The sequence below is a fragment of the Lepisma saccharinum genome, chromosome 5, assembly GCF_977018435.1.
Source record: "Lepisma saccharinum chromosome 5, izLepSacc3.1, whole genome shotgun sequence".
NCBI classification, from domain to species: Eukaryota; Metazoa; Arthropoda; class Insecta; order Zygentoma; family Lepismatidae; genus Lepisma; species Lepisma saccharinum.
Window position 1 is genome coordinate 92,317,415 of NC_139233.1, and position 25,988 is coordinate 92,343,402.

Here is a 25,988-nt window from a genome sequence, read left to right on the forward strand (position 1 = left end):
ATTCTTGTTTTCGATGTGTTTGGGTAAATCAATATAACTAGATCTTCCAAGAGGGTAATATCTTGCTATATTTAATTCAAGTTTATGGTTTGTATTACAAAGTGACCAACCCGAACCTCTTCCTTGGAACAGTTCATGTTTTAAGATAAGTTCTTTACATGCTTTATCATAAATATTATGCAAAGAATTAATTTCATTACGGTGTAAAGGTGACACACTTGTAAAATGAAAATATTCCTGTTTTTCACTATGAGAATTTATATACGTACAACATAGATTAAAAAATATTTTCAGAGAACTCATTTCAAGTTTATTTGGAATTGCTTCTATAATTTTTTCTTTCAGTTTAACTAAAAAATTTGGAATATCTAAAGCTTCATCATTTATGTCTGATGTGGGATATCTGTTTGTATACAAAATTTTTGTTTTTGGGTTGAATTTAATTCTTTTGTTATTAATTTTTGTTATTCTTTTATATAATTTGTGTATATATATAATTATATATATATATTTTTAAAATATTAAAAAATTTTAAAATAAAATTTCTTGTTTTATATACTTAATTTTTATTTTTAAAAAAATGTTAGGTTTTATATATTCAATTTTTTTCAAACATATGTTAGAACAATTTATATTTAATAAAAAAATAATTATAAATTTATATGGATTGGATTGATTTAGTGTTTTAAGTCCACTTTATGCACAGTAAGGCTAATTGGGACTGGACCTACAGTTTAAAGTGGGATCCGAACCACTATGTGCCTGCACCGGGTATCGAACCCGGGACCCCTTGATTACAAGGCAACGACGCTACCACTGCGCCATCGGGAAGGCACAAAATTTATATGTTATTAGTATTCTACACACCAAGATACATATATATTTATATATATATATAGCTTTTTCCTTCTAAAAATACACATCTACATTTTCAGACGTAAAAATTAATCAGAAATACTCACACATTTTGAGAAATAATTATATGCACTACACAGTACTGCAGTGCTAACAACTTAAAACCAATATCTACACATTTCAGATGTAAATTGCAGTCAGAAATACACACATATTTTGAGAAATAATTATATGCACTACACAGCACTGCAGTACTGATAACTTAAAACCAGTATCAACACTTCTATTTCTTTAAAATCTGGATAATTGTAAATATACTGATTTAGGCTCAAAAATTAAATTTTACCCTATAAAAATAAGTAGTTAAATTTGATAAAAAAACACATAATTATTTTTTATACTATAAAAATGGTAAAATTTAGATTTTTTGAATATTTTCCCCCATGAGTTGAGATTTGATAAAAAAATAATAATTATTTTTCATGCTATAAAAGTGGTAAAATTGGGATTTTTTTTTAGATATTTTCCCCTTAGAAAATTAGCTGAAATCGGGGTAAAATGAATAAATACAAAATAAATGGCCGCAAACATACCTATATATCTACTCAGCGTCGAAGTAAGCCTGTAAAACATGTAAAAGAGTTTCTCCTACAAGATAGAAGGCACTTTTAGATTTGTGTTGGGACAGGTAGATGTCAGTTCAAAGACTCATAACCCCGTCAACGTCTCTACAATCTGTGAGGACCTTTTTCTTTTCAGTTGGAAGAGGGACGCAATGCCACATGTACTACCTTACAGCCTTGCGCCGGAGAACGAACTGTAATCGATTTAATATATCGATATATTAAACCGATTGCTGATGCATTCGACATAAATATCGATTGCACTGAACAACACTTACAGAACGAATCTTATACCTTCGTTTTGAGTCTGCAAATCTAAGCCATGATACATAAATGCACATACAATATCACTAACCTACAAAACATGTCACTTGACAGACCCAAATGAAGAATGTACACTAACAATTAAGGAATATAACAAAGTTGAATTCTATCGTTTGATTTAAAAGTGTAGAACGAGTCATAAAAAGAAGGGGGGAGTGATAAACACCTGTTCTTTGGAAGTTGTTGGAGATATATTTATAAAATTAACCACGTTTATTCTTTCTTTATATATTTTATATTGCATATAGCTTCAATTGTTTATTTGTGTATATCAAATGCCTTAAGTAACCTGCACTCCCATTGGCTAATTCATTCTGAGCGAGGTGTCTAGTTGCCGCCATCTTAGCGCGGTAGTTACTTCCAGCCAGTGTGCGTAGAGAAGCCACTCGGGACACAGCCAGAAACAGTCGCAGACAATTATGGATACCTTAAGCCTAACGTGGCTACGTTTAATTAGTGGCGCGTTGTTGCAACACCAGCTGCAACTTCGTGTAAACAGTTTTCCCTAGACAGGAGTGCATGGGAAGTGTAATCAAGTGTTATGTGTATATACCTTATAATACATAGTTATAGTTAACAGCGTGTGTGCCTGCGTTTTCTTTACAACTCCCAAGAGGATCGCGGTGAACTTTGTCCTGTAGCGACACAATCCATACCAGAGAGATGTAAGTGGTACCTACAATTTCACTTACATTTAGATCCTGCCGGTTCGGATCATCATTCATTTCTGGTCCTTCACAGGCGGACATATTCTACACTCAGTTTTAGTCCTTTACGGTCCGGAACGCGTTCAGAAGTTCTTTATGTATTTTTGTATGATTTTGTGAGTATTTACGTCATCTTCCTTCATACTTGTGTATTAATCGTATGTTTACATGGTTTTTTTGATTTATTGATTTCGTTTACTTAAATTCACTTTTCTTCCACTTGAGACTAATCGCGAAAATGAGGATGAGTGATGGTATGATGAAATGGATGAAGGAACACTCACAAAGAACACCCATGCCCAGGCCGGGATTCGAAAACGGGACCTCTGGTGTCGTAGCACGATGTGCTAATCACTCCGCCATGGAGGCCGGCATACAGTATGTAACATTGTTATTTGTACACATAGAATTTCCGAGGAAAAAATGTCATATCTACTAGTAAATATAATTATTTTCATATGTACCTGGAAATTAATGTTAATGAAGGTTTCACCAACAAATGTCAATAAAAATGTATGTTCAAAGTGTATAAACAGGGCATATAATTTGTGTGAAAAGAGAAAAACACGCTGTTTCATGCAACATTGTTATTCGTATAGGTAAGAGTTTCAATCTTCCTCGCATGCAGCGCCACTGCTATTCTGGCGATTTCGTGCAGTTTGCAACTTCGTAACAAGTTTGAACATGCAGACGCACTTCCCATCAAGCGGAAAGCTGGCGTAGGTATTGTTGTAGGCCTATCGTCTATCTATCAGCGTGTTCGAAATGGGCAAGTTGAAGGAACTTAGTTCCGATCTGAAGGATGTTATTATAAATTTGGCCCTTAGAGGTTATTCGTTAAGAAAAATTGGATAAACAGTCAATAAATCACACTCCACAGTGCAATACATAGTAAACAAATTTATTGATTAAGGTTCAACACAGAATGTGCCGAGAAAACCAAAAGAGAGACGGTTGAATAAACGTGATGAACTCTTTATTTTAAAAAGAGTGCTAGAAATCCCCGATTAAGTGTTCCTCAGTTACGACCGTTAGTAGAAAATGTTGCTAGCCAGATGATGTCTGACCAAACTGTCCGACGTGCCTTGAGGAAGCATGGATATCATGGCAGAATACCACGAAAGAGGCCGTATGTAAATAAGGTGAATCGCAGGAATAGACTTTAATTCGCGACAGAGCACATCCACAAGGACCAGGAATTTTGGGATAGTGTCATATGGTCAGACGAGTCCAATGTTAATATATACATATCAGATGGTATAAATAGGGTCTGGAGAAAATCAAATAAAGACAATGATCACATTAACACAGTTCAAACAGTTAAACAGAGTGGTGGATCATTAATGATTTGGGGCTGTATGTCGTCCAAAGGTGTTGGTACTATCCAGTTTATTGATGGTATCATGGATGCATATGTCTATTTGGACATATTGAAGAACAATGTAAAGCAAAAAATGGACATGCCGCCTATCTACAGATTCCAAGAAGACAATGACAGTAAGCATAAGGCGCGAGTTAACATGAATTGGCTAATATGGAATGTGCCAAAGCTACTACAAACACCAGCTCACAGTCCAGACATAAATCCCATTGAGCAATTTTGAAGAGGCGAATCCATAAAGCAGGCGTCAAGTCCAAACAAGAGTTGAAAACTGTTGTGGAAGCCGAGTGGAATAAAATAAGCTCTGAAATATGTCGGAAACTGGTTAATTCTATGAAGAACAGGTGTCAAGCAGTAATTAAAGCCAAAGGATACGCATCAAAGTAATAGAACTGTCAGTCAATTTGCTCTGAATATACTTTTTCCTTTTATATTATTAAGTGTACGAATAGAAAAGTTGTACAAAAAATGGCATGTTTCTCTTTCAGTTTCATTGAATTTATTATTGTAATTGGTTATACAGAATTTGGGTAAGATTTTATGTTCCTAATGATATTAGTTCTTGAATTGTAAAGAAACAATTTCAAAAGAGTGCATTTCCTTTCAGATATTAAAGCATTTTCTTTGAAAATCCGTGTGTACGAATAAGAATGTTACATACTGTATGTCTACAAGGGTAAAAGCAGCCTTTTTGTAGAAATAAAATACAAAGGCAGGAAGAATAGGATACTTCTGAAAGAATACTTCTACTGAAAGCACTACGTATACAGAGTAGAAGGGAATACGCATGTGAATGTTCGACTTCCCGAATACGTATCAAGTACCTATGAAGAACCAGAAGGCACGAATTATTACGAAAAATTTAGATTTTATATTTTGAATGTTAACTTGCACAAACTGCATGTACAGTCATAGAAAGTAGTTTGTGGGCCACGTGACCTACGATATCGTAACATCTTAAATCCTGTTGTTTATGCAACCCAAATAACAAAATTGTCGCATAGGTTTGTCTGGTGGACCTGGCCTCTCGGGAATGATTGAGTATTGACAGCAGCGTGAGTCATACCCTCAGGCCCAGCCATAAGAAAGAACGGCTGGGTGCCGTGAAACCTCCAGGAAAAGTTTAAGGAATTGGTTTCTTAACAATAGCTACTCGTAAGGAAATGTCCTCTTGACTAGATGTTAGAGTCGTTGTCAATAAAGTTCACTGAAGTGGTGGTTTTCATAAAATCATCATTGCGCAACACACATGCTGAGAACTTCTTGAAAAAGATTGGAGTTAGAAACTACTACTTGACAATGCATAAGACGAATCGATATTCATTAGTCCGAACTTAGAATTTTGTGTAAGGCATCGATCACCATATCCTCCATTTCATAACTTTATTAATCATCCTCAGCGCCTTAGTTGACACAAGTGCTAGAAAAGCAATATAAGATAAGCAAAATTAAGAAAGAAAGAAATGACATTTTCAGCGATTTGACGCAGCGACTCAATTGCATGTGTCTAGAAAGAGTTTCTTTAATAGAGAACCAAGGGCCCCTCGTTCTGCTTCATTGTCATTTTCCCTCTACTTTCCCTGACGCGATTAACCTGATGTTGATTAATGCAACATTATGAATAGGTAAATTATGTGATATTATGCTAATTTAGAATTTAGTAAAAAATGTAAATTGGAATCCAGTTAAGTGGCTGCATGATTCCTTAACATCTATTATGTAATCGCGATATCATCAAATTGTAGTACGAAGCGTGTCTACACCTACGTAAAGTGCCAGTTCCCGTGATGGAATATGTGGCAGAAAGCCAGGGCTTTAAGATCAAATTTGGTTTGTTATTGTTTTTATTAGTGATTGTCTCAATTTTCTTCCCCTGTAGGTTAATTATTGATGACGAAGATTTATGATTACATTAAACACATGAATCAACATACACATTGAACACATTTTGGTCGGGACTCGAACTCGGAAACTTGAAATGCAAATTTTGGATAAGGTATCAGTGTTTCATTGGAGTTGTTCCTCTACTTCCGTCAATTTATCACTAATGTCTTTCTTTAATATACAAAAATAAATCACAACTATTTAAAAACAAATATTATATTGTATTTTCACATGCATATGTTTTTTGACGGTCAGAGTGTGAACTCGCGCCTGTCTTATTTAGATTGTTCTTTGTGCTTCGTGTGTAGTTAAATATAGGAAAAATTCTTGTTGACGGACTGGTTAACACAGTGCGCTACGATGCCTGGTGTCCTGGGTTCGAATCCCGCCGTGGCTATGAGAGTTCTTTGTAAATGTCCCTTCATCAATTTCATCATATCACTGATCCTCATCGTCGCGATTAGCAAAAAGTGACAGAAAAACTATGCTAGATAAGAAAATAAAAAGGAGCTATAAGAAGCATTCTTATTTCCGGACGTGTCCTATATTTTAGAGTTGTGTCTGGCCACTGGAAGGAATTTGAAAGAAATCACAAAAATGTCTTGTATCTTGGGCATCACGTAACTTCAAATCAGATGAAGAAACAGAAAATCTGAAGGAACTATGAGCTAACGTGGTCCCTTGGAGAAGTATGCTTAAAACAAAGAATGTGCACGGTTGGTACTGGATGTTTGAAAAAAAAATATTCCAGCCCCAGCTCAGAAATTACTCCGATTTTCTAGATCCCAAAAAGTCCGGATATATGTATAAAAATATTGCGGCTATAGCCAAAACTGTAATTGATTCAAAAAAGAATAAGGCATAACTAGAAGAGCAGAAGCGTCATAATCTTGCCATGGAGAAAAAAATAGGCAGTGGTGTGAAGTCCAGAGCACTCAGAAATTTTAAAAAAAAGAAGAAGCACTCACGAACCAAGACATTGAATCTTTACTTAAAATATTTAAAATTAAACACTTCGGGGGGTTTTCATGTCTGATTCTCTCCCTAAATGTAGTCCCCCTCTCTCACAAGAATGTGGTGTGGTGAATTTGGATAAATCCGAAAACATCGGTACCCACTGGAAATGCTATTATCAACAAAATAACAATGCTTTTATTTTCGATTCTTTCGGATGGGAACCCCCTACAGAATTAATTCCTTACTTAAAACATGTTAAAGTTTATTACAACAACGATCGTATTCAAGATTTCGATCAAATTATATGTGGCCAAGTTTGCATTACGATGCTCAAAATATTGAATAAAATACCAAACATCAAATTAAAAGACTTTCAAAAAGCTGTATTATATATTAAATATGGGAATTTTTCATCTCTCCAGCGAGACTTCGGTCTTGAAACTACATCTTCACGATGATACTATCTACCTTTATACCTCTTAGCTATAGAGACATTAAATATTCACTGCAACATTGCCAAAGGTATGATTATCAAAGCAGAAGAAAATTCGATTGAGCCACAAGGAAACAGGTATCATTGCTATATTTAAACCAAATTCAGAATTTATGGAACCCATCTTCTATTCCCCAATTCCACCAGTCTATTTCCCTGTTTCTATTGATAAAGTTAATTACATAGAGATAACAATTACAAATGAGAATCGATTTGCCGGTGCTAATACCACTGCAATAATAGAAATTAATATTTAAAATATATAAATAAATACAAAGATGGAAAATATCGAGAGTTATGAATTACAGTCATTCCCACCAAACAGGAGGACATTTGCAAATTTGAATCAGACCAACAAAGAGATACAGTATGACATCACGGTGGGGGATGGATTCATTCACCCACATAGATCAGATCTGTATATAAAATTTGATATTGTAAAACAAAGTAATGGTGAAGAATAGCCCCCCTCCGGACCTAATGTAAAACTTATAGATAATTTTGTTCCATTCTTATTCTCTCAAATTGAAATTAGGAAGCATGGTACAGTGATTGACAGGATTGATTGCCCTGGAATTACATCCACTACAGTAGGGGCATTGAAACTGTCCAAATCAGAGAGTGCATGTATTATAAAGTTTGGTGGGTTCGAACCTGGAACAAAAATTCAAGCAAAAGGTCACACAGTACTGTTCCCCATGAGATTGCAATTTGGCTTTTTCTCTGATTATAAAGAAATTATGTGGAAAGGTGGTTTGAGTATCATATTTCGCAGAGCACCCAATGATCATAATGCCTTCATAAGATACAAAACTTTAAATGGAGATGGAACAGCTAATAAGGCTAGTTTACCCGAAGCTGCAAAATGTGTGATCCAGTCTATGAAGTTACGAATGCCTATAGTTGAATATGAGTCCAATTATGCTCTCAAATACAAAGACAACATTTTGAAAAATCCTCAAATTCCGATACAATTTTATACTTATCAATGCATTGAGAAGCCTGTGGAGGGTAAATTCTTTGAATTTGACATTACCAATCAGTTTCAATCTTTACAATACGATATGCCAGAATTTGTAGCTGTGGTTTTTCAGACAGGGAGATATGACAATCAGGAAAAGGATAGCAGCCAGTTTGATAATTGTAAAATTAAAAATGTGTATTTGAAGAATGGCAGAAATGGGGTGTTCCCTCGTGAAAATTGTAATTTAAACATTGCAGAACAAGATTATTTGAAGTTATATGAAGCATTTAGTGGTTTTAAGAGAGTGACTGAAGGTAACATAGACATGTATTATAATCCAGATGAGTTCATAGTTCACAGACCAATGTTTTAAATCAATGCATCAAAAAGAAAATTTCTAGTTATAAATGATCGAACAAACATTAAGTTAATATGTGAGTTTCATGAAACGTTACCGGAAAATACTATTTGCAGTGGAATTTTAATTGTAGAGAAATCATACATATATGATGTAAAGAATGAAAGAGTGAGAGAACAATTTTAATTTTTATACTATTTAATACTAATATATATAATGCAATATAATACAATAAATTTTTATTTTAGAGCAAAAATTTAGCCTTAGGGCTACTCTACCACCACCTAACTCAAATAGATATTACAATAAATAAGAAAAATATTATACAACATTTATTACAATGTTTACTTGTATTATAGTGTCCATATTCTTTAGTATGGACATTGTGATCTAATATTTGCAATTTATTATTATTATTATTATTATCAAAAGCTACTTTATTGTTGTAGTATAGACACCAGCTGATTTGCTAGTTTAATAAATATGTTTTTTAAATCTTTCATTTTAAGTTCTCTTGTTCATACTCAACTTACACTTATCACAATGTTTACTTGTGTTCTTGTGTCCATATTCTCTAGTATGGATGTTACAATCTAATATTTGTATTTTATTGTTATTGCCATCGAGGGCTATTTTTTTAATGTAGTATGCACACCATCCAATTTGCTAGTGAGATGATATGAAGATGTATTTTTTGTTTTCTTTTCAAATAAACATTCTTTAAAATGTTCTATTGTTAGTTCTCTTGTACATGGTCGACTCACACCCTTAGCTCTTTTAATTTCTTCTCTACCATGAATATTTAGGCAATACATTTTTGGTCTTAGACCAGCAAATTCTGTTATTATAGACCCTGCTGCCTCATCTTTCATTTTCCCAAGGATCATCTGATTTTCAAGATTGTTTAATGGATTATTTTCTGGATAATTACTAAAGTCAAAATATTCTTTCATATTTAGCAAATCACTGTAGAAATCGGGTGTTTCTATCACATACACAAAACTATCAGTATCCATGTATGCTATTTCATTTTTTTATCTTTGTATATAGGTTTCATAATATCATAATGAAATTTATACATTTCTAATTTAGCTAATTCTAGAACTGTAACACCCACAGCTATTGGTGCATCACACTTTAATTTGTTTTTAGATCTTTCAATAAGAGTCAGATTATCTGTAATTCTTGTAGAACCTTTGTATGTGGGATCAGCAATAAGTTTCCTGAGTTTTTTTTATCGCATACCAAATTACACCTTAATCGATTTCTTTTGTTCTCTGTACATTTTCCATATATTGCATTAATTATTAATTTAAAAAGATCTTTTTCATCTCTAGAATTTGTTTGTATTCTATTCTTTGTATTTTCCACAATATAAGATTTTAACCATTTTTCTTGCTCAAATTTTAACCCTTTATAGATTTTAGTAAGTTCCATACCTTGATCTTTGTAATATACCAACAGTCGATAGTAAAGTACATAATTTTTTTAGTTTCGAAAGATGACAGTAATTTTGTTTCTTTTGTACCTGGGACATTCTGAGAAACTGGTGCCATAGCTAATCCGTGTGATGTTTATGGAGATCAGATGGATATTTCAAATCAACTTCCAGTAGACAACCTTTTGGATAATCTTCAGGCCATTTTAAGAAATCCTTGTTTTTAAGTTCTTCTTCACTCATCCATTTGTAATTACCAATTGGCAGTGATTGAGTCATCACATAACCATATAAATTGTTCATATCAACATAAAATATGTATTTAGATGGTTTGCTAAGATCTTAGTTAGGTAAATATATGTTGTTTGCTTTTACATATCTTAAAGGACACTGCACTATACCACAACGTTTAGCAGATTCAACAAACATGAACTGGTTAATATTATTAATAAGACCAATTTCAACTTTAGTATTTAAAAGCATGGCCTGCCAGGATAAACCGGGTGTTGTGTACATAAAAACAGGATCTACTTCATATAATTTAAAACAACGTTCTCTAAAAGTTTCGAACACATCAGCCAACTGGAGAGTATCCAAAATCAAGTAGTTGTCATGATAATCTCCCATTGTTTTGCAATCTAGTGTTTCCCAGACTCTGTGTGAATATTGATAATCTAACTTGCTACATTCTTTATCATCAAGTTTGTTATAAAATTTATCTATCGATGGTAACTGTCTCTTTTTAAATTTTTCAAAATCATCCATGTGATCATATGGGTAGACCCCTTTTCTTTTCAACAGTTCTATCTTATCCTCACCAAAATATTCTTTTGTGTGGCCGCGGTGGCTCAGTCGGTAACGCGTCTGACTACCATGCTCAAGGTCCCGGGTTCGATCCCCGGCCGGTTCAAATCCGGGAACTTTTCTAACGGTGAAAGCGGCCCCGGCGCCCACCCAGCGTCGAATAACATGGGTACCTGGGGGAAACCCTGGGGGGTAAAGGCGGTCAGGGGCGTGATGCTGATCACATCACCCCCACTCACAACCGGATCAAGAAAGTGTGGGGCGTTACCCCCACACCCCCTATACGCCTTCATGGCGTGGTGCTATGCACAGGGGAACACTTTACTTTTTTTTTTTTTTTACCTTTTTTGTGAACAAATTTCTCGATGGTTAATTTACTCACTAGAGTAGCTAAACTGCTGGGAAGAAACTGATGTGAATCCAATAATCTAAGAACAACTTTTTTTCCATTTTCTAATTTGATAGTTTTCTCTATGGTAATATATTTATCTTTACTGCGTGGTATAATATTGATATTCTCTGTATCATACCCTAATTCTTTGATAAATAAATGTGCATCAAAATTTTGCAAATTATGAATGAATATTGGAATAAAATTAGGTTTTTTTATTTGCAAATTACATGAATTACAAATTGTATGGATATATTCTCCATTAAAATGGTTGTGGTGTTTCTTTTTTTCACTATCAGAATTGAAATATCTATTACAGTATCTGCAACTTAAAGTATTATCATGTTCCTGTTGTTGTTCTGATGTAAAAGGGTTCATTGGTATTTCATCATTATATAAGATTGGACCATAATTTTCATCCCACTCTCGAAGTTTTTGAATAAATTTTTGATCTGCATCTTCACCTCGATAAAAATATAGTTCTGAATTATTTTGTTCATATGTTTTTATTAATTTTAGTGCAAAGCCACATGCTTTATGTTTAGCTATATTTGTTGTACTTGATACATTCGAATCTGGAAAACATGTTGCTATTGGTTCTGGTATTGTTTCAAAATCTCCATAGATTGCAAATGGATTTTATAGTAATGATTTGAAATTACTAAATTTTATACTTTTGGATGAAACATCATAAGTCCCAGGAGGGTGAAGAGAGCAATATTTAAATTGTTCCTTTTATTTCTCTTCACATGTTTTCCCACCTCTTCCATCAAAGTTTGACAAGCATCGATCACATATTGCTATTCTATGACAATTTGATGTTATTTGACTATGTACCAATCGTCCTAGATCCTGTATGAGACAATAATGTTTCTTGTTTCTCTTTGTAACATATAATAAATGTATAACACGTATACCATCTGCAGCAGGATAGTGACGCAGTGGATAAATTTTATTATTTTTATCAATACCATAAACTTGCACAGCTATTGGTCGATTGTAGTATTCTTTATATTGTTTTTCAAATTTACTAATATCTGAGATATGTACTGGATATTTTATGCCTGACATAGGTTTTTTAAACTCTTCTAAAGTATATATTCAGGATAATTGTAATTAGAGATACGATATTTATGGTCAGATGCTGTATGAAAATGAGCTATGATGCACCAGAGAAAACATTTATTATCTTTATTTTGAATATTAATTACAGCATTTTTGTTTTTGATGTCGTCGGGTAATTTAATATAATCCACCCCCAAGGGGGTAATATTTTGCTATTTTCAATTCAAGTTTATGGTTTGTATTACAAAGTGACCATCCAGATCCTCTATCTTGGAATTCTTGGTGTTTTGAGAAAAGTTCTTTACAAATATTTTTATAAATATCTTGCAAAGAATGAATATCATTATAATATTGAAATAATACACTGATACGATGTGTACATTCTTTTTCTTAATTTTTAGAATTTCGATAATTTGATGATAAAATAAAATATACTTTGAGAGAACTTATTTCAAGTTTATTTTGAATTGGATTTATAATTTTTGGCTCTAATCTTGCTAGAAAATTTGGAATATCTGTATATTCGTTATTTATGTCTGATGTGGTATATATTTTTGTACACAAAATTTCTTGTTTTTGGTTATTATTCATTTTATTTATTTTTTCTTTTTATATAATTTGTATATATATAATTATATATATATATTAAAAAAGTTAAGTTTTATATATTTTTAAAAAAGATTAAAAATATTTTTGGTTTTATACATTTAATTTTTATTTTTTAAAAAAATGTTAAAATAATTTATACTCAATAAAAAAATAATTATAAATTTTATGTTATTAAGATTATACACTTTGAGGTGCATATATATTTTTATCAATATAGCTTTTTGCTTTTCTTTAAAAAATTACAAACGTACATTTTTTCAGACGTACATGATTTCAGAATATATATATTTTGGAAGAAATAATTATATATATACTGCCACTGGTAATAACTTTTTATCAGTATCTACATTTTCAATTGTAGATTCACTACACTGTACTGTACAAATGCTGTACACATCTATTTTCTTTGTGATAATTGTAAATGCTTGCTTGAAATATAGTGATTTAAGGTCAAAAAGTCAATTTTGCCCTATAGAAATATGTGATTATAAATGATTGCTTGAAATATACCAATTTTGGCTTAAAAAGTAAATTTTGCCCTATAGAAATATGAAATTGAGCTTTTAATAAAAAAAACATAATTATTTTTTACACTATAAAAATAGTAAAAATTCGATTTTTTGGATATTTTCCTCTTTGGAGATTAGAATAAAACAGGGTAAAATAAATAAATAGCAAATAAATGGCCGCAAACATACCATATTCTCTTCTCAATACAATCAGCAAACGAAAAAGTACCTGCTTTATAAGCACACTGGAACGAGTGCAGGCCTGCTGTCAGTCACTCTGCCAGTGAAGGTCACTGAACGAAGGGGTGGGTGCATGCTTGCTACGACCAAGCACTTTATCTCTGCTCAAGGAAACACGGAAATCTTCGTTACGTGTTTTTACACCAGATAATGGTGAACATCTACAGGAACGTAAGGAGTAGTTTCGTATTATGTTGGAATTAGATTTCGTGGCGTTGATAAGATATCATAACAATATGTAAATCTCTTTTGTGACTTACACTCAACTTATGTTGACAGTTCATTGAAATGTGAAAGCGGAAGTTTAGAGATGCTTCTTCCTTATGATTTCTAAACAACCAAAGAATGTAGTGAACGTGAAACTACTTATTGTTCGCATCAACGAAATATATTACAGACATTACAGATAAACATCGCAGAAGACGTATTTATTAGATATAAATGCTATCTAACCAAAAACACCTATTACATCACAGGAAGGTATTTTTCAGAGAATTCTACCAGGTATCCAATATTCAGATTTATTCGAAGCTTCTGTTTAGATTATTTGGCGTCGCATTTTTATCTCTTGCGATAATCGCGACGATGAAGATGATGGGTAATGATACGAATGCAACGCTACATCTAACTCTCAACAGGTTTCGAACCTGGATCTCTGGATTTGTAGAAAATTACGGTGATTTTTATTTTTATTTTGATTTGGTGTTTTAAATCCACTTTATGCACAGTAAGGCTAATCGGGATAGCACCTATAGTTTAAAGTGGGATCCAAACCAGTATGTGCCTCCACCGGGTGTCGCCAATATTTTGAGACCCGGCCTTTACCTAATCTCAAATAACCTTTTAGATAAGTTCACGGATTGCACAAATAAAAATGTAGATACATCATAATTTCGAATATATATATATATATTAACATACTTGTACAATCACAAAGATAGATAGTATTCACAGCCATTCTTAGACATTCAATTTTTATCAACAACTTTTTAAACAAATGAAATATGTATCAGTGTTGCAAGCACCTTAATTTTTTTACAATAAGTTCATAATAATTGTGAATGTCAATATCGGAGAGTCTCAACCTTGTTTAATATCCAAATATGTCACGCGACAAGTACCCCAAGGAGAAGATTTGACTTTTGCCAGTTCTCTAGCTAATATTCTCACATCTAGTGATAGTAAACAGTGTGAAACCGTTCACGATACACCACATCCATCCACATTAGATGATGATACATGTCAGCCAACTCTTATATCTCATGAGATATAAGCTCAAATTGTCATTTTAAACCGTCGTTTTAAAAGTTATTCAAACGCAAAAATGGTTATTGGGGGTAATTTTAAGTTTTTTTTCCGACTTCATTAATTACCTTAATTTGAATTTCTGTAGCCCCTTCAGACCCATCCCCTGGGTACGCTAGTGGCAAGTACTGAATCTCTAGCTGACACAGCTACAGATTTTCGGACTTGTAAAAATAACACAAACGTTTTTCTTTCGCACTGAAGATGCTGTGACATTGTCATGAGAATGATGGATTGCACTTGGCAAAGTTTCTCCTCTACTCTGAGTTAAGGGTAAGAAACAAAATGGTGTGTGACTTTCCTATAATAAATATAGTATATGTCTAAACAACAATTATATCAAAGTAATAATACTACTCTCGTTTTATTTTTGGTATTTTTTTTTGCAAAAATTGCATAACAATTTTGAACTACATTACATTTTTTCTAATTTCAGGAGATTATCTGAAATAAAACCGTCTGCGAAACCACCACAGTGTAACTATCTAAATACTGTGTGTTATGGGAAGATGGTATTTGGCGAATTAATGGACCCAGTGAGGGTAATATTATAATTTTATTTTTTTGTGAATGCCTGTTGTTAATTTCTTGCTAACTTACTGTTTATCTCTATATTAAGCATAGAAGCCAACAAATATATGTTTAAAAGGAATTTGAATCATTGTCTTTAAAAATTAATGTATAATATAAATAACAATAACAAATAATAATAATAGAATGGATGGGATGGATTTAGCTAACAAGTTAGTTGAAAAAGGATGTGTATTGAAGAAGCAATTGAGGTTGGAGACATTCTCTGGATGTGTATAAGTATTTATACTGTGTTTCTGGAATATCAAGCCTTGCGCATAACGGTAGAGAGGTATATAAAGCGAGTGGGCGGAGGAAACCAGTGCGTGCTGCTGCAAACGGCTGGTAGCTGCAGCTGATTTTTCCCCTCCGTGCACTCCTTTCTCCTGTCGCGCGTTCAGAGGTTGATCCGTGTTGAGTCCTTCTTGGGCAGAGAACTTGTTTTCATTCGTTTGCTCCTGAGATTCCTGATACTGAGTGTAGCTAACTCTAAGTTTCCAATGTTTGAGACTAAAGACCTATTTGTAACGCAGTGACCTTCTCTATGAGGGGCTGATTGATAGGGAAGTGATGAGAGGTAGTTGTGGAGATTCGGAGGTGGTATGTAATAGAATGACCCCGTCTGGTTCGCTGCAATGTTTGACACTCGATGTAGTGCAAGTGAATTACGGTGTCAGACTGGTCCCAGGAAATAACGTTCTAATTAGTAGACGAATAGCGGTGTTCAAGTTCAGAAGATTCAACAAATGCCTGTCTGCTGATTTAAACCTTCATTTGATTAGTGCAAACGGTGCAGACACCAAATACACTACTTGACACCAAATGAACGAAGTATAGTCGGTCTTGGACAGTGCAACCAACTAGACGGGGCTAATAAGTAGTGGAAGACTAAATTCAACAAGCATAACTGAATAAAATGGGGCGTATACGGGCTGTAGAGCCTGCCATTTTCAGTTAATTGGAAAATACTTCTTCTTATGGCAGTTTGCTTACAAAATCCAGTTCATTAGAAGCTGGTGGGGGTAGAACGCTATAATATCAATACAATCATGAATAATGCTAAAATATTTTTCAAAACAGCTAAAGAGATAGGTTTGGAAGTTATCAAAGAAAAATCTAAATATATGCTTACAGGCCGAAACCACGTGTTAGGTAATAATCAAAATCTAAATGTTGATAATAACTTGTTTGAACCAGTTTCCAAATTCAAGTACCTAGGAGTAATACAAATGAAAATGATATTAAAGAGGAAATAAAAAGCAGACTTATTTCAGGAAATGTGTGTTAATTTTCTCTTCATCTCGTATAATAACTAAGGAACTAAAAGTTAAAACATACGAAACAGTAATTTTACCTGTGTTATTATAGGGATGCGAAACTTTGTCCCTTATTTTGATAGAGGAACAACATAAATTAAGAGTATTATAAAATAAAATCCTTAAGAAAATATTTGGAGCTAGCGAGTGGAAAAGGTTACATAATTTAGATCTGCACAATTTATATTGCTGTTCAGACATTATTAGAATAATTAAATCAAGAGGACTTAGGTAGGCAGGCCATGTGGCACGAATGGGAGAGGAAATAAGAGTTTACGGGATTGTTGTTGGGAAACCTAATCGTAAGAGGCCCGTAGGAAGGCCAAGACGAAGATGGAGGGATAATGTTGAGATGGACCTAAAGGAAATCGGTAAGGACGGAGAAGATTGGATTGATCTTGCCCAGGATGCTGTGTTGCTGCAGCCATAAACCATCGGGTTTAGGAAGGCTAGAGAGTGAGTGAGTGGGGATTTTGAATTGATACCTATCATGCGATTGAATGATTTAGTGTTCGCTCCTTCCCTTATTTCATTATTTTATTACCGGGGTGTAAGTAAGAAAAGGTACTAGCGGGATGTTCAGTAACAAGGCTCAGACCATTCTATGTTCGGAGTGACGCCTCCGTCCTCCAGGTACATACCTGCGCTGTCTTCCTCGATGTTCATACACCAAAACCAAATCCAATACTGATCCCGAAATTCCCTTCCGATCTTCTCAGATCTTCTCGTGGAAGTCTGTGTTTGCGAATCTGAGTCTGACGTTCAATATTTCACTCAATTGTTCCATGATTTTTGAAGTGTGCGCTGGTGCACGATCAAGAGTGATGTTGTCTGGCACACCAAATCGCAAAATGATCTGTTCCATTAATGCATTGGCGATCGTTTCGGCGTCAGCTGAAGGTATAGATGTCGTTACCATGTACCTGGTCGCTTGATCAACGCAGATGAAAACGTAGCGATGTCCGTGGTTGGCTGTGGCCTGCAGTGGACCGCACGTGTCGATGACCCACTTCCTGGCTGGGGTGGCGATCGGTTCGAACGTCTGAAGGGTGAGCTTCTTTGGTCCGAAATCTCTCTTCGACATCTTTCATTCGAGGCAACTTTTTGATTTCATGTACACCCATCGTTTTAATCCTGGGAAGTAAAATCTTTTCCTGAAATTTTCATACGTGGAAGATGGTGAAGCGTGAGCTGCATTGTATTCACTGCAATGAATCTTCTCGAAAATTTCATCTTTTAATTTGTGTGGAATGCACAAGAGAAGTTCCTCTGTCTTGTTGTATCGATGACGTCTGTACAGTTTGTTGTCTTTGATGACGTAATACTGTGCTGCTCGTTACTCCTGGATCTTGCATCGGATCGTTGTTGATGACTTTAATGATAGGGCCGAATAATGGATCGTCTTCTTGATGTTGTCGAATGCTGACGTTTTCGTCCTCTAGGTGAAAAATTAGTTCAGGGTTGTCTTCACTGTCGGCAGGAGCGTCATCTGCTGGATAGCGGCTTAAAGTGTCTACAAGGGCATTTTCTGACGACTTGACATGTTTCACATCGAAGGAAAACTGCTGTAGTTCCAGAGCTCTTCGTGCCAATGGACCTGTCAAATTTGATGCTTGTCGTAAATAGGATATGGAGTGATTATCAGTTATTAAAGTAAAATGGCTGTTTAGCAAATAATATTTAAACGCTTTTACTCCATAGACCACTGCGAGAAATTCTAGTTCAAATATTGATTTCTTCTTCTCTGTGTCGGTCAATCTGCGGCTCGCGAAGGCAACAGGGTGGCGTGAACTTCCGTCTTCCGAATCTTGCCAAATACTGGTTGCGAGGCCGACTGTAGACGCATCGGTGATGAGGTAGGTCTTCTTGTTTTGAGAATACGGATTGAGAACGGGAGAACTGAGAATTTTATCCTTTAGTTCATCGAACTCTTTCTGGTGCTGCTCTGTCCACGTGAACGGAACGTTCTTTTTCAAAAGTTTATATATGTTATCCGCTAAAAATGAGAATCCGGACACATATTTCCTAATGTAAGAACAAAGTGCTAAGAAGCTCTTCACGTGTTTCTTATTGCTAGGTGTTGGAAAATTCTTGATTGAATTAATGATTTTGTCGGAAATTTTCATCCCTTTTGCAGAAAGAAGATGTCCCAAAACGATGGTTTCTGAAAATGCGAACTTACACTTCTTTATTCCAACCGTCATGTTTGCTTTCCTAATCCTATCAAATATTTGTTGAATTAGGGAGAAATTCTCTTCAAAAGTGGAAGTTGCTATGCACAAATCATCTAAATAGGTGGCTACTTGATTGTCGGGAAGACCACTAAATACAATGTTCATTAGTCTATTCATAAAACTACTGGATGCCTTCATGCCCATAGGTAAATATTTATAACGGAATGAACCACAACCTGGAATTGCAAAGCTGGTAACTGGACGTGATTCTTCTGATATTGGAATTTGAAAATAAGCTTGAGCCATGTCCAATGTAGTGTAAAAAAAATTACCCGCAAGACGTGCTAAAATGTCATTGCAATCTGGAGTGGGATATGAAACATTGTGTATTACTTTATTAATTTCTGAAAAGTCTGAAACTAATCTGTAGGTTCCATTTGGTTTCTTAACTAAGAATATGCGATGACGAAATGGTGAGTTTTCACAAGGTTCAATGATCTGCTGTTCTTCAAGTCTTGTTATTTCATTTTTCATTTTTTCCCTTAACTTTATGGGTATGGGAATTTGCCTAGCAATTGGAGGAACACATTCAGTAACATCTATGTGTGCTTCCATTGCGTTTGTTTTAGAAAAGCACTCAGAATTCCAATACATGATATCTGCATAATTGTAAATTAAATTTTGAATTTTGAGTTTTTGGTCTTCTGTTAGTTCGGGATTTATATCAATTTGTTTAACGTCATAACATTTCCTATGTTTAGTGAGTCGTTTTAAGGTTTCCTGTTCTAAATTTTCGTCACCTTGCTCGAATGAATGATGTACTTTATGACCACTATTTGCATTCGCATTGACGTTAGTGTCATAAATTTCAGAAATTATTTGGTTACTTCCTGCTGAACCAATTGGAGTGTTTTTCTGTATTACTAACGGATGATTTTTTGTGTTTGTTAGCAAAATGTGGGGTTCTTCTTCATTAACTAATGCATAAGGTGCTAAAATATCTAATGAGTCCAACAATTCTTTATTCGGTTCAAATGTGTAATATTTAGTCCCAATCTGGATGTTTTCTAGCCGTAGTTTTACATAAGTTGAGGATTTCGGTTGTAATGTTATTTTATGTTTTGTTACAAATGTTGAACTTTGATTTAAATCTAACATTTGAAACATTTGATCAGGAATGGTGTGTACTTTGTTTTCGTCACTAGAAAATTGCCATTTTGGTGAATACCCTAATCTCTGCAATGAGATCATATATCTCCTAACGATATGTTTGCTTTATGTAGATTTAAAAAATCTGTGCCCAAAATTGCATACTGGAATTTTGTATTAGCTATTCTGAACGGGTGAAAATAAAAAATTTCCCACCGATTCGGAATCGGATGAAGGCAATTTGTCTGACAGTTATGGAATTTCCACTTATTCCTGCTATGGTTGAATTTATGTTTATTCTTTTTGCATTTGTTGGAACCAAGTTGTCATTTATTATACTACAATTTGCACCTATGTCTACAAGTGCTTTACAAGGTTTCCTATTCACTGTTAGTAGTATAATTGATGATACTACTGGGTCGATAAATGATGAGCCCCCCTCAGGCAGATTTGCCCACACTTAAAACAAGCTCAACATGCCCATAAGAGCTTATTGCTCAAGTGTGGTACTCTGTCTAATCCAAGATTTTTGTAAAAATGTCCTCGGGAATTTCCTGTGAAATGATGAGCCCCCTCAGATTGATTTGCCTACACTTACAAAAGGCACTTCTGTGAGATTGTTGTCCATAATCCTGTCAAAAATATGCCCCTCTTGATATTTTTTTTGCCCACACCTAAAACTAAGCCACCCTCACCCACACCCACCCACACCCACCCACATACACACCCACACACACCCCTCACACACACAAACACACACACACACACCCACACACACACACACACACACATACGTGTAAACGTGGTCTTATAAGGCCCGAGTGAGTGTACATATGTTGTTGGAACCACTATTATTTGATAAATTAGCATAATCAAATTCATTTTGCCCGACCCTGTGGCCGAGTGGTTAGCACATCGCGCTGCGACGCCAAGGGTCCCGGGTTCGAATCCCGGTCGGGCTTGGTTGTTTGTGAATGTCCATTCATCAATTTCATCATTTCATCACTCATCCCCATCTTCGCAAATTAGCCAAGAGGCACAAAACGCGAAGTAAAATAAACTAAATCATTCAATCAATCACTCAAATTCATTTTAAAATGTCGAGACCATGCATGTGATTACAAATACCACCGTGGTTTTTGAAAATTTTCATTTATGCAGTTTTCCTCACGAAAAAATGGTTACTATTCTTGTTGGAACCTGGTGCCAATATCACCTGTCTAATTTACTTGTTGTAATTTTAATACAATTGCATCCGTTGTGGGTACCAATCAATATTGCACAACCCGTCCAACCAATCACAATTCTTGTAGGTCACATGATTTCTTCCTGTGTGTAAGCAGCTACGTGCCATACCGAATTGGGCAAATAGTTGTGAAATGCGCTTTACGGCGTCAATTGAGAGCGCGTAACTTGGACGTTTCTGTCTCGGCGCAGATCATTCGGAAGGGGAGGGGGAAAAGAAGAGTTCCTCTCGCGGCGGAGTTAGGAAGGGATTAACTGTTGTGCAGTCAGTGCCGTACTTTAGGAGTTTTTGCCTCACTGTGGAATTGAGAAAATAATCACATTTACCCTAATCGCTGAATCTTAATTTTTACTTTGCATACTTTTATGTGTTGTTTGAAGATTTCAGAAATCAAAGCAGGCTTGTGCGGCGTATCATGCCGCAACTGTGTGAAACGGAGCTCTTTATTGGAACGCTACCAAGCGAAATGCAATAGGTAACAAGCGACAAGAGATACGTTGGAAGTGAACCCTTAGTAATCAATTCGACCTTTCGCATTGATGCGACAGGGCAAGCTGCACATGTCGCTTGCGGGTTGATGCATTAGGTTTTTCGCGCATGAGCGGTGAATTTCTTGCTTTAGATTGAAGTCGCCAGTGTTCATGGGCGTCCGGAAGAGGGGGCAAGGGGGGACGTGTCCCCCCTGGAAAATGAAAGTCAACCAAAAATTATATATTTCACACATATGATTTCATTTCAGCCACAATAAAATGTGTTAATTAATGAACGAACATGATAAATTCAAATTTAAGCAATGTTTTTTGAGGGAACATTGGGGAAATTGTGGCTTATTTGCCCCCCTGGAAAAAATACCTTCCTTGCCCCTCCCTGGAAAAAATCCTGCTGACGTCCATGCCAGTGTTGCCTGTCGATTATCGTCTGCCACTTGTCGCTTCGATCTGAAGTCTCCTTGAAGGGGTCAGGGGAAGAATTCTGACGGAGGCGACAAGCGACAGTGTGCTTCCACATCGACTAGAGACACGGGTTCCTTTTGTCTTGTAGACTAAAACATTCACCGTCCGTGCACGACAACAAGTTGAGGCGTCACGATGCACAACATTGATAAAATAGCCAGTTTGAGTGACACAACCAAGCGACATGAAATATTTGCAGCTTACAGTGCTGTATCAGTTCGAAACGTTTCATTGATTACCGAGGCTTGTCGCTTTACACTTAGGTCTGGAAGCTGCTTAAACGGCATAAACGGCAGGCCACTAGCGACATGGAAATTTTATACCAAAACGACAAGCGACATTAGACCATTCAATATAAGGCAAAACATTGACCGCGCATGCGCGAACAAAAGTACGAAGCGGCATGATGCACGGTATTAACAAAACTGGCAATCGGAGACACACAAACTTCAAGCGACACCTGCATCTTGTCGTGTCGCTTCTGTACGAAAGGTTCAATTAATTACTGCGGGTTCGCTTCCAAGGGACACGTGGTGGTTGTCGCTTTCGTGTGAAATCTCCCTTACAAAGCCAAAAATCTGCAAACGACAGACAACAAGTGACAGGCGACAAGCGACACGGAGAATTCACACAGAAGCTGCAAGCGGCAAGAGACACTAGCACAGTTAGTTTAAATTCAAACATTCACAGCACATGAGCTAACAAGAGCACGAGGTGACAGGATGCGCGGTATTGAGAAAACTGCCTAGTCAGAGCGACACGTGCAGCTTGTCCTGTCGCTTTGATACGAAAGGTTGCATTTATTTCTTAATACTGGTTTCCAAGTTAAGCGTGTCGCGTGCCGCTTGTTTTATTGAATTCTTCTCAGGAAAGGAAGAGATGCTTTTACAAATAGAGTTTCCCGCATAATTGTAATAATGAATGATCGACGTATAAACTTGATGTGAAGCGTGTTTGTTTCGCGAATGGAGCGAACAATAAAACGTTTTATAAATCTCATTCCTTGCAACCACCCAATCACAGTAACTGTTCATCCCCTGACCTCTACTTCCACGTCACCCATGAAGTCTGCTGGTGTTTCTTGGCACCTGGACCACAAGCGTTTCGTTCTCGCGCCTTTTTTTACCGGACACCCGGTCCTTCCTTACTTCGGTAGTTCTTCTCGCAGTGAAGTGGGAGGGGTAAGTTCCACTTAAAGCCTCCCCGATGGAGCTGTCGACCTCCGTGGAGGATTGGTTAGCACAGAGAGCTACGACGCCACAGGTTCCGGGTTCGAGTCCCGGGTAAGGCATAGGTATTTGTGTTTGTCCAAATGAGAAAAACTGAAAATTGAGATTAACCGAGAAATGAAAATCTTGAGAGTAAAGTGAATAACTTCCGCTTGGGGGTATTCCTTTAAACAAAATGGCGTAGTAGTAGCTTCGTCGCCTTGTAATCAAGGGATACCGGTCCGATACCCGGTGGAGGTACATAGTGGTTAGGATTCCACTTCAAACTGTAGGTCCAGTTCCGATTAGCCTTACTGTGCATAAAGTGGACTTAAAACACCAACTCAAACAAACGAGTTCCACCTGCACCAAAAGCAAGCATACAGTCAATAAGTTTAAATATCGTATGTCTTCATGTCGATAAAAATAACCCTTTTTACCACCTTGCTACCTCGATATCACAAACACTTCACCCTTGCAATACGCAACCACGATTAAGAAAGAGAAATGAACCAACGTTCTCGAGGCAGATTTGGGAGGAGTATATTATTGGTAAATAAGCATATCGTACAGTCACGGACACTTCTGTGTTGTAGCAACATTATTGACGTTCAATGAGATCATTACCACCACGACTGTACAACCCTAAACTGATGTTGCGTTATATTTTCTTGCAATGTCGGCTGTAATAACTCTCATAACATGTCGCAATAAAACAAGTGGCTACACCAAAGTGAGGTAGAGGCGAACACACTATTATTCTGCACTGTTATCTCAAGAATCCGATATTAGCAACAGAGGGAGACATTTCTTAATCACAAGAAATGCTTTCAATTCACTACTTATAAAAAGTAGATGGTGTCGTCTAGGCAGAACAAACTGACTCGACTAGAAAAGCACAAGAAGCTAAATGTCTCGATCATTGCGATCATACGGTCTAGTTGTATTATTGTGTGTAATTTTATCAACTAACCTTGAAAGAAACAGTTTGCATCGACGTACACACGAAACATTTCCAACCATTGACAGCACATAACATGTCGCTACTAATACACAGAGACGTAGTGCAACAAGCCTACGAGCGCAAAATTAACAATCTCCATTTTATGGTGGTATTTTAAGACTTTAGATTTCAATGTCGTTGGAGGGAAAATGGATTGTGCACTTAAGCATATGCCGTGTTTCAGGATATATTTTACGGAAATGAAGCATTACAGCCGTAATCCATCGTTAACAATAACTAAATTCCATCTCACTTTGTCCTACATTGCGCAAATCTTTGTAACATTTAATTACATCGATGAAACTTTTTTTTTCTGTTATTTATTTTTCTAAATAAGCATTCAAACCAGAGACCTAAACGAATACGTACATGTGGGCATGTTAGAGGTTTATCCTATAAAGAAATATTCTTCGTAATAAAGGAGTTAGTTAGTTAACACGAACAGTTTTCTTTCTCTTCGTCGGATACGACGAATTAGACTGCAACAATCACTATGTTGTCTGTTTCCATTCGAATCGTGCCCGCGGCAAAAGCCAGTTCCGAGCGACCCAGCTGTCCGCTGGCGCCAAAGTGTCGGGAATCGTCTCAAGCAGACCTTCAGTGAGCACACAGGCAATGAATTCGGTTTCTAACTGACACGTATACATACAAGACCAGGGACGTGACCGGGGATGGAGGATTGGGACAAAATATACTTTGTTCAATTTGGACCAAATTGTCTGTTTTTACCATGTACTTAGTAACAATTGATTTGCTCGCTCACACTCTAAACATTTGTTTTTATGACCCGAAACTCAAGATTATGCTCATTACTTCAAAATTGCTATTACAAAATTGCTAATTTGACTTCACGTAATGGAAGTTTTCAGTTTTCAATATAACGCAGGTGCTCTGCATAGCCATGGAGTCCAACAGCCTTATGAAGACCAAAGCCTATCAATGGGTTCTTCGTTGAGAGCATTGAGTCCCATCGCCGCTGTTATCAGACTTTTTCAATAGCAGCCAGATCGCCCTTATTAAGGTTTCCGAACTATATTCATTCTTTTGAGTCATCACCCAAATTTTGGAGCTCTGACCAGAGTTCGAACCCGGGACCGCGGATAATAAGCGGGAGACCTTTCATGGTAAGAGTATGATAATTACAATGGAATGAGAGCCCCGGAGCTAGATATTTTGGCGCCCTATTAGTAGGGTGACCATCATATTTTGGCCCAAAAACGGGACATCCCAAGGAGATCAGTTTACCTCCTCCCCTCCTGAAAAATCAGTTAGGCCTAATTATAAAATTATTGTTATAATTATACTATCGTTATTATTATTTGAAATATGAACTGTCGTTTTTATAATCTCGGTGTGAATTACACGGTATTTCTGGTTCCTTCTGATCAACCTTTGATGTTAGCCCTACGCTAAAGTTGAGGAGTGCAAGAAGTATTTATCAGAACAATCAATCTTCTTGAGA

General features: G+C 35.9%; 1 protein-coding gene across 1 annotated transcript in view; it reads left to right on the forward strand.

Moving 5' to 3' along the window:
• Nucleotides 1-25,988, forward strand: part of LOC145988431 (sodium channel protein Nach-like) — a 200,302-nt gene that overhangs the window by 59,642 nt on the left and 114,672 nt on the right. The window contains exon 5 of the mRNA XM_083123323.1: nucleotides 15,344-15,449. Within this exon, the coding sequence (XP_082979449.1) occupies nucleotides 15,344-15,449 (106 nt within the window). The remainder of the gene's footprint in view (nucleotides 1-15,343; nucleotides 15,450-25,988) is intronic.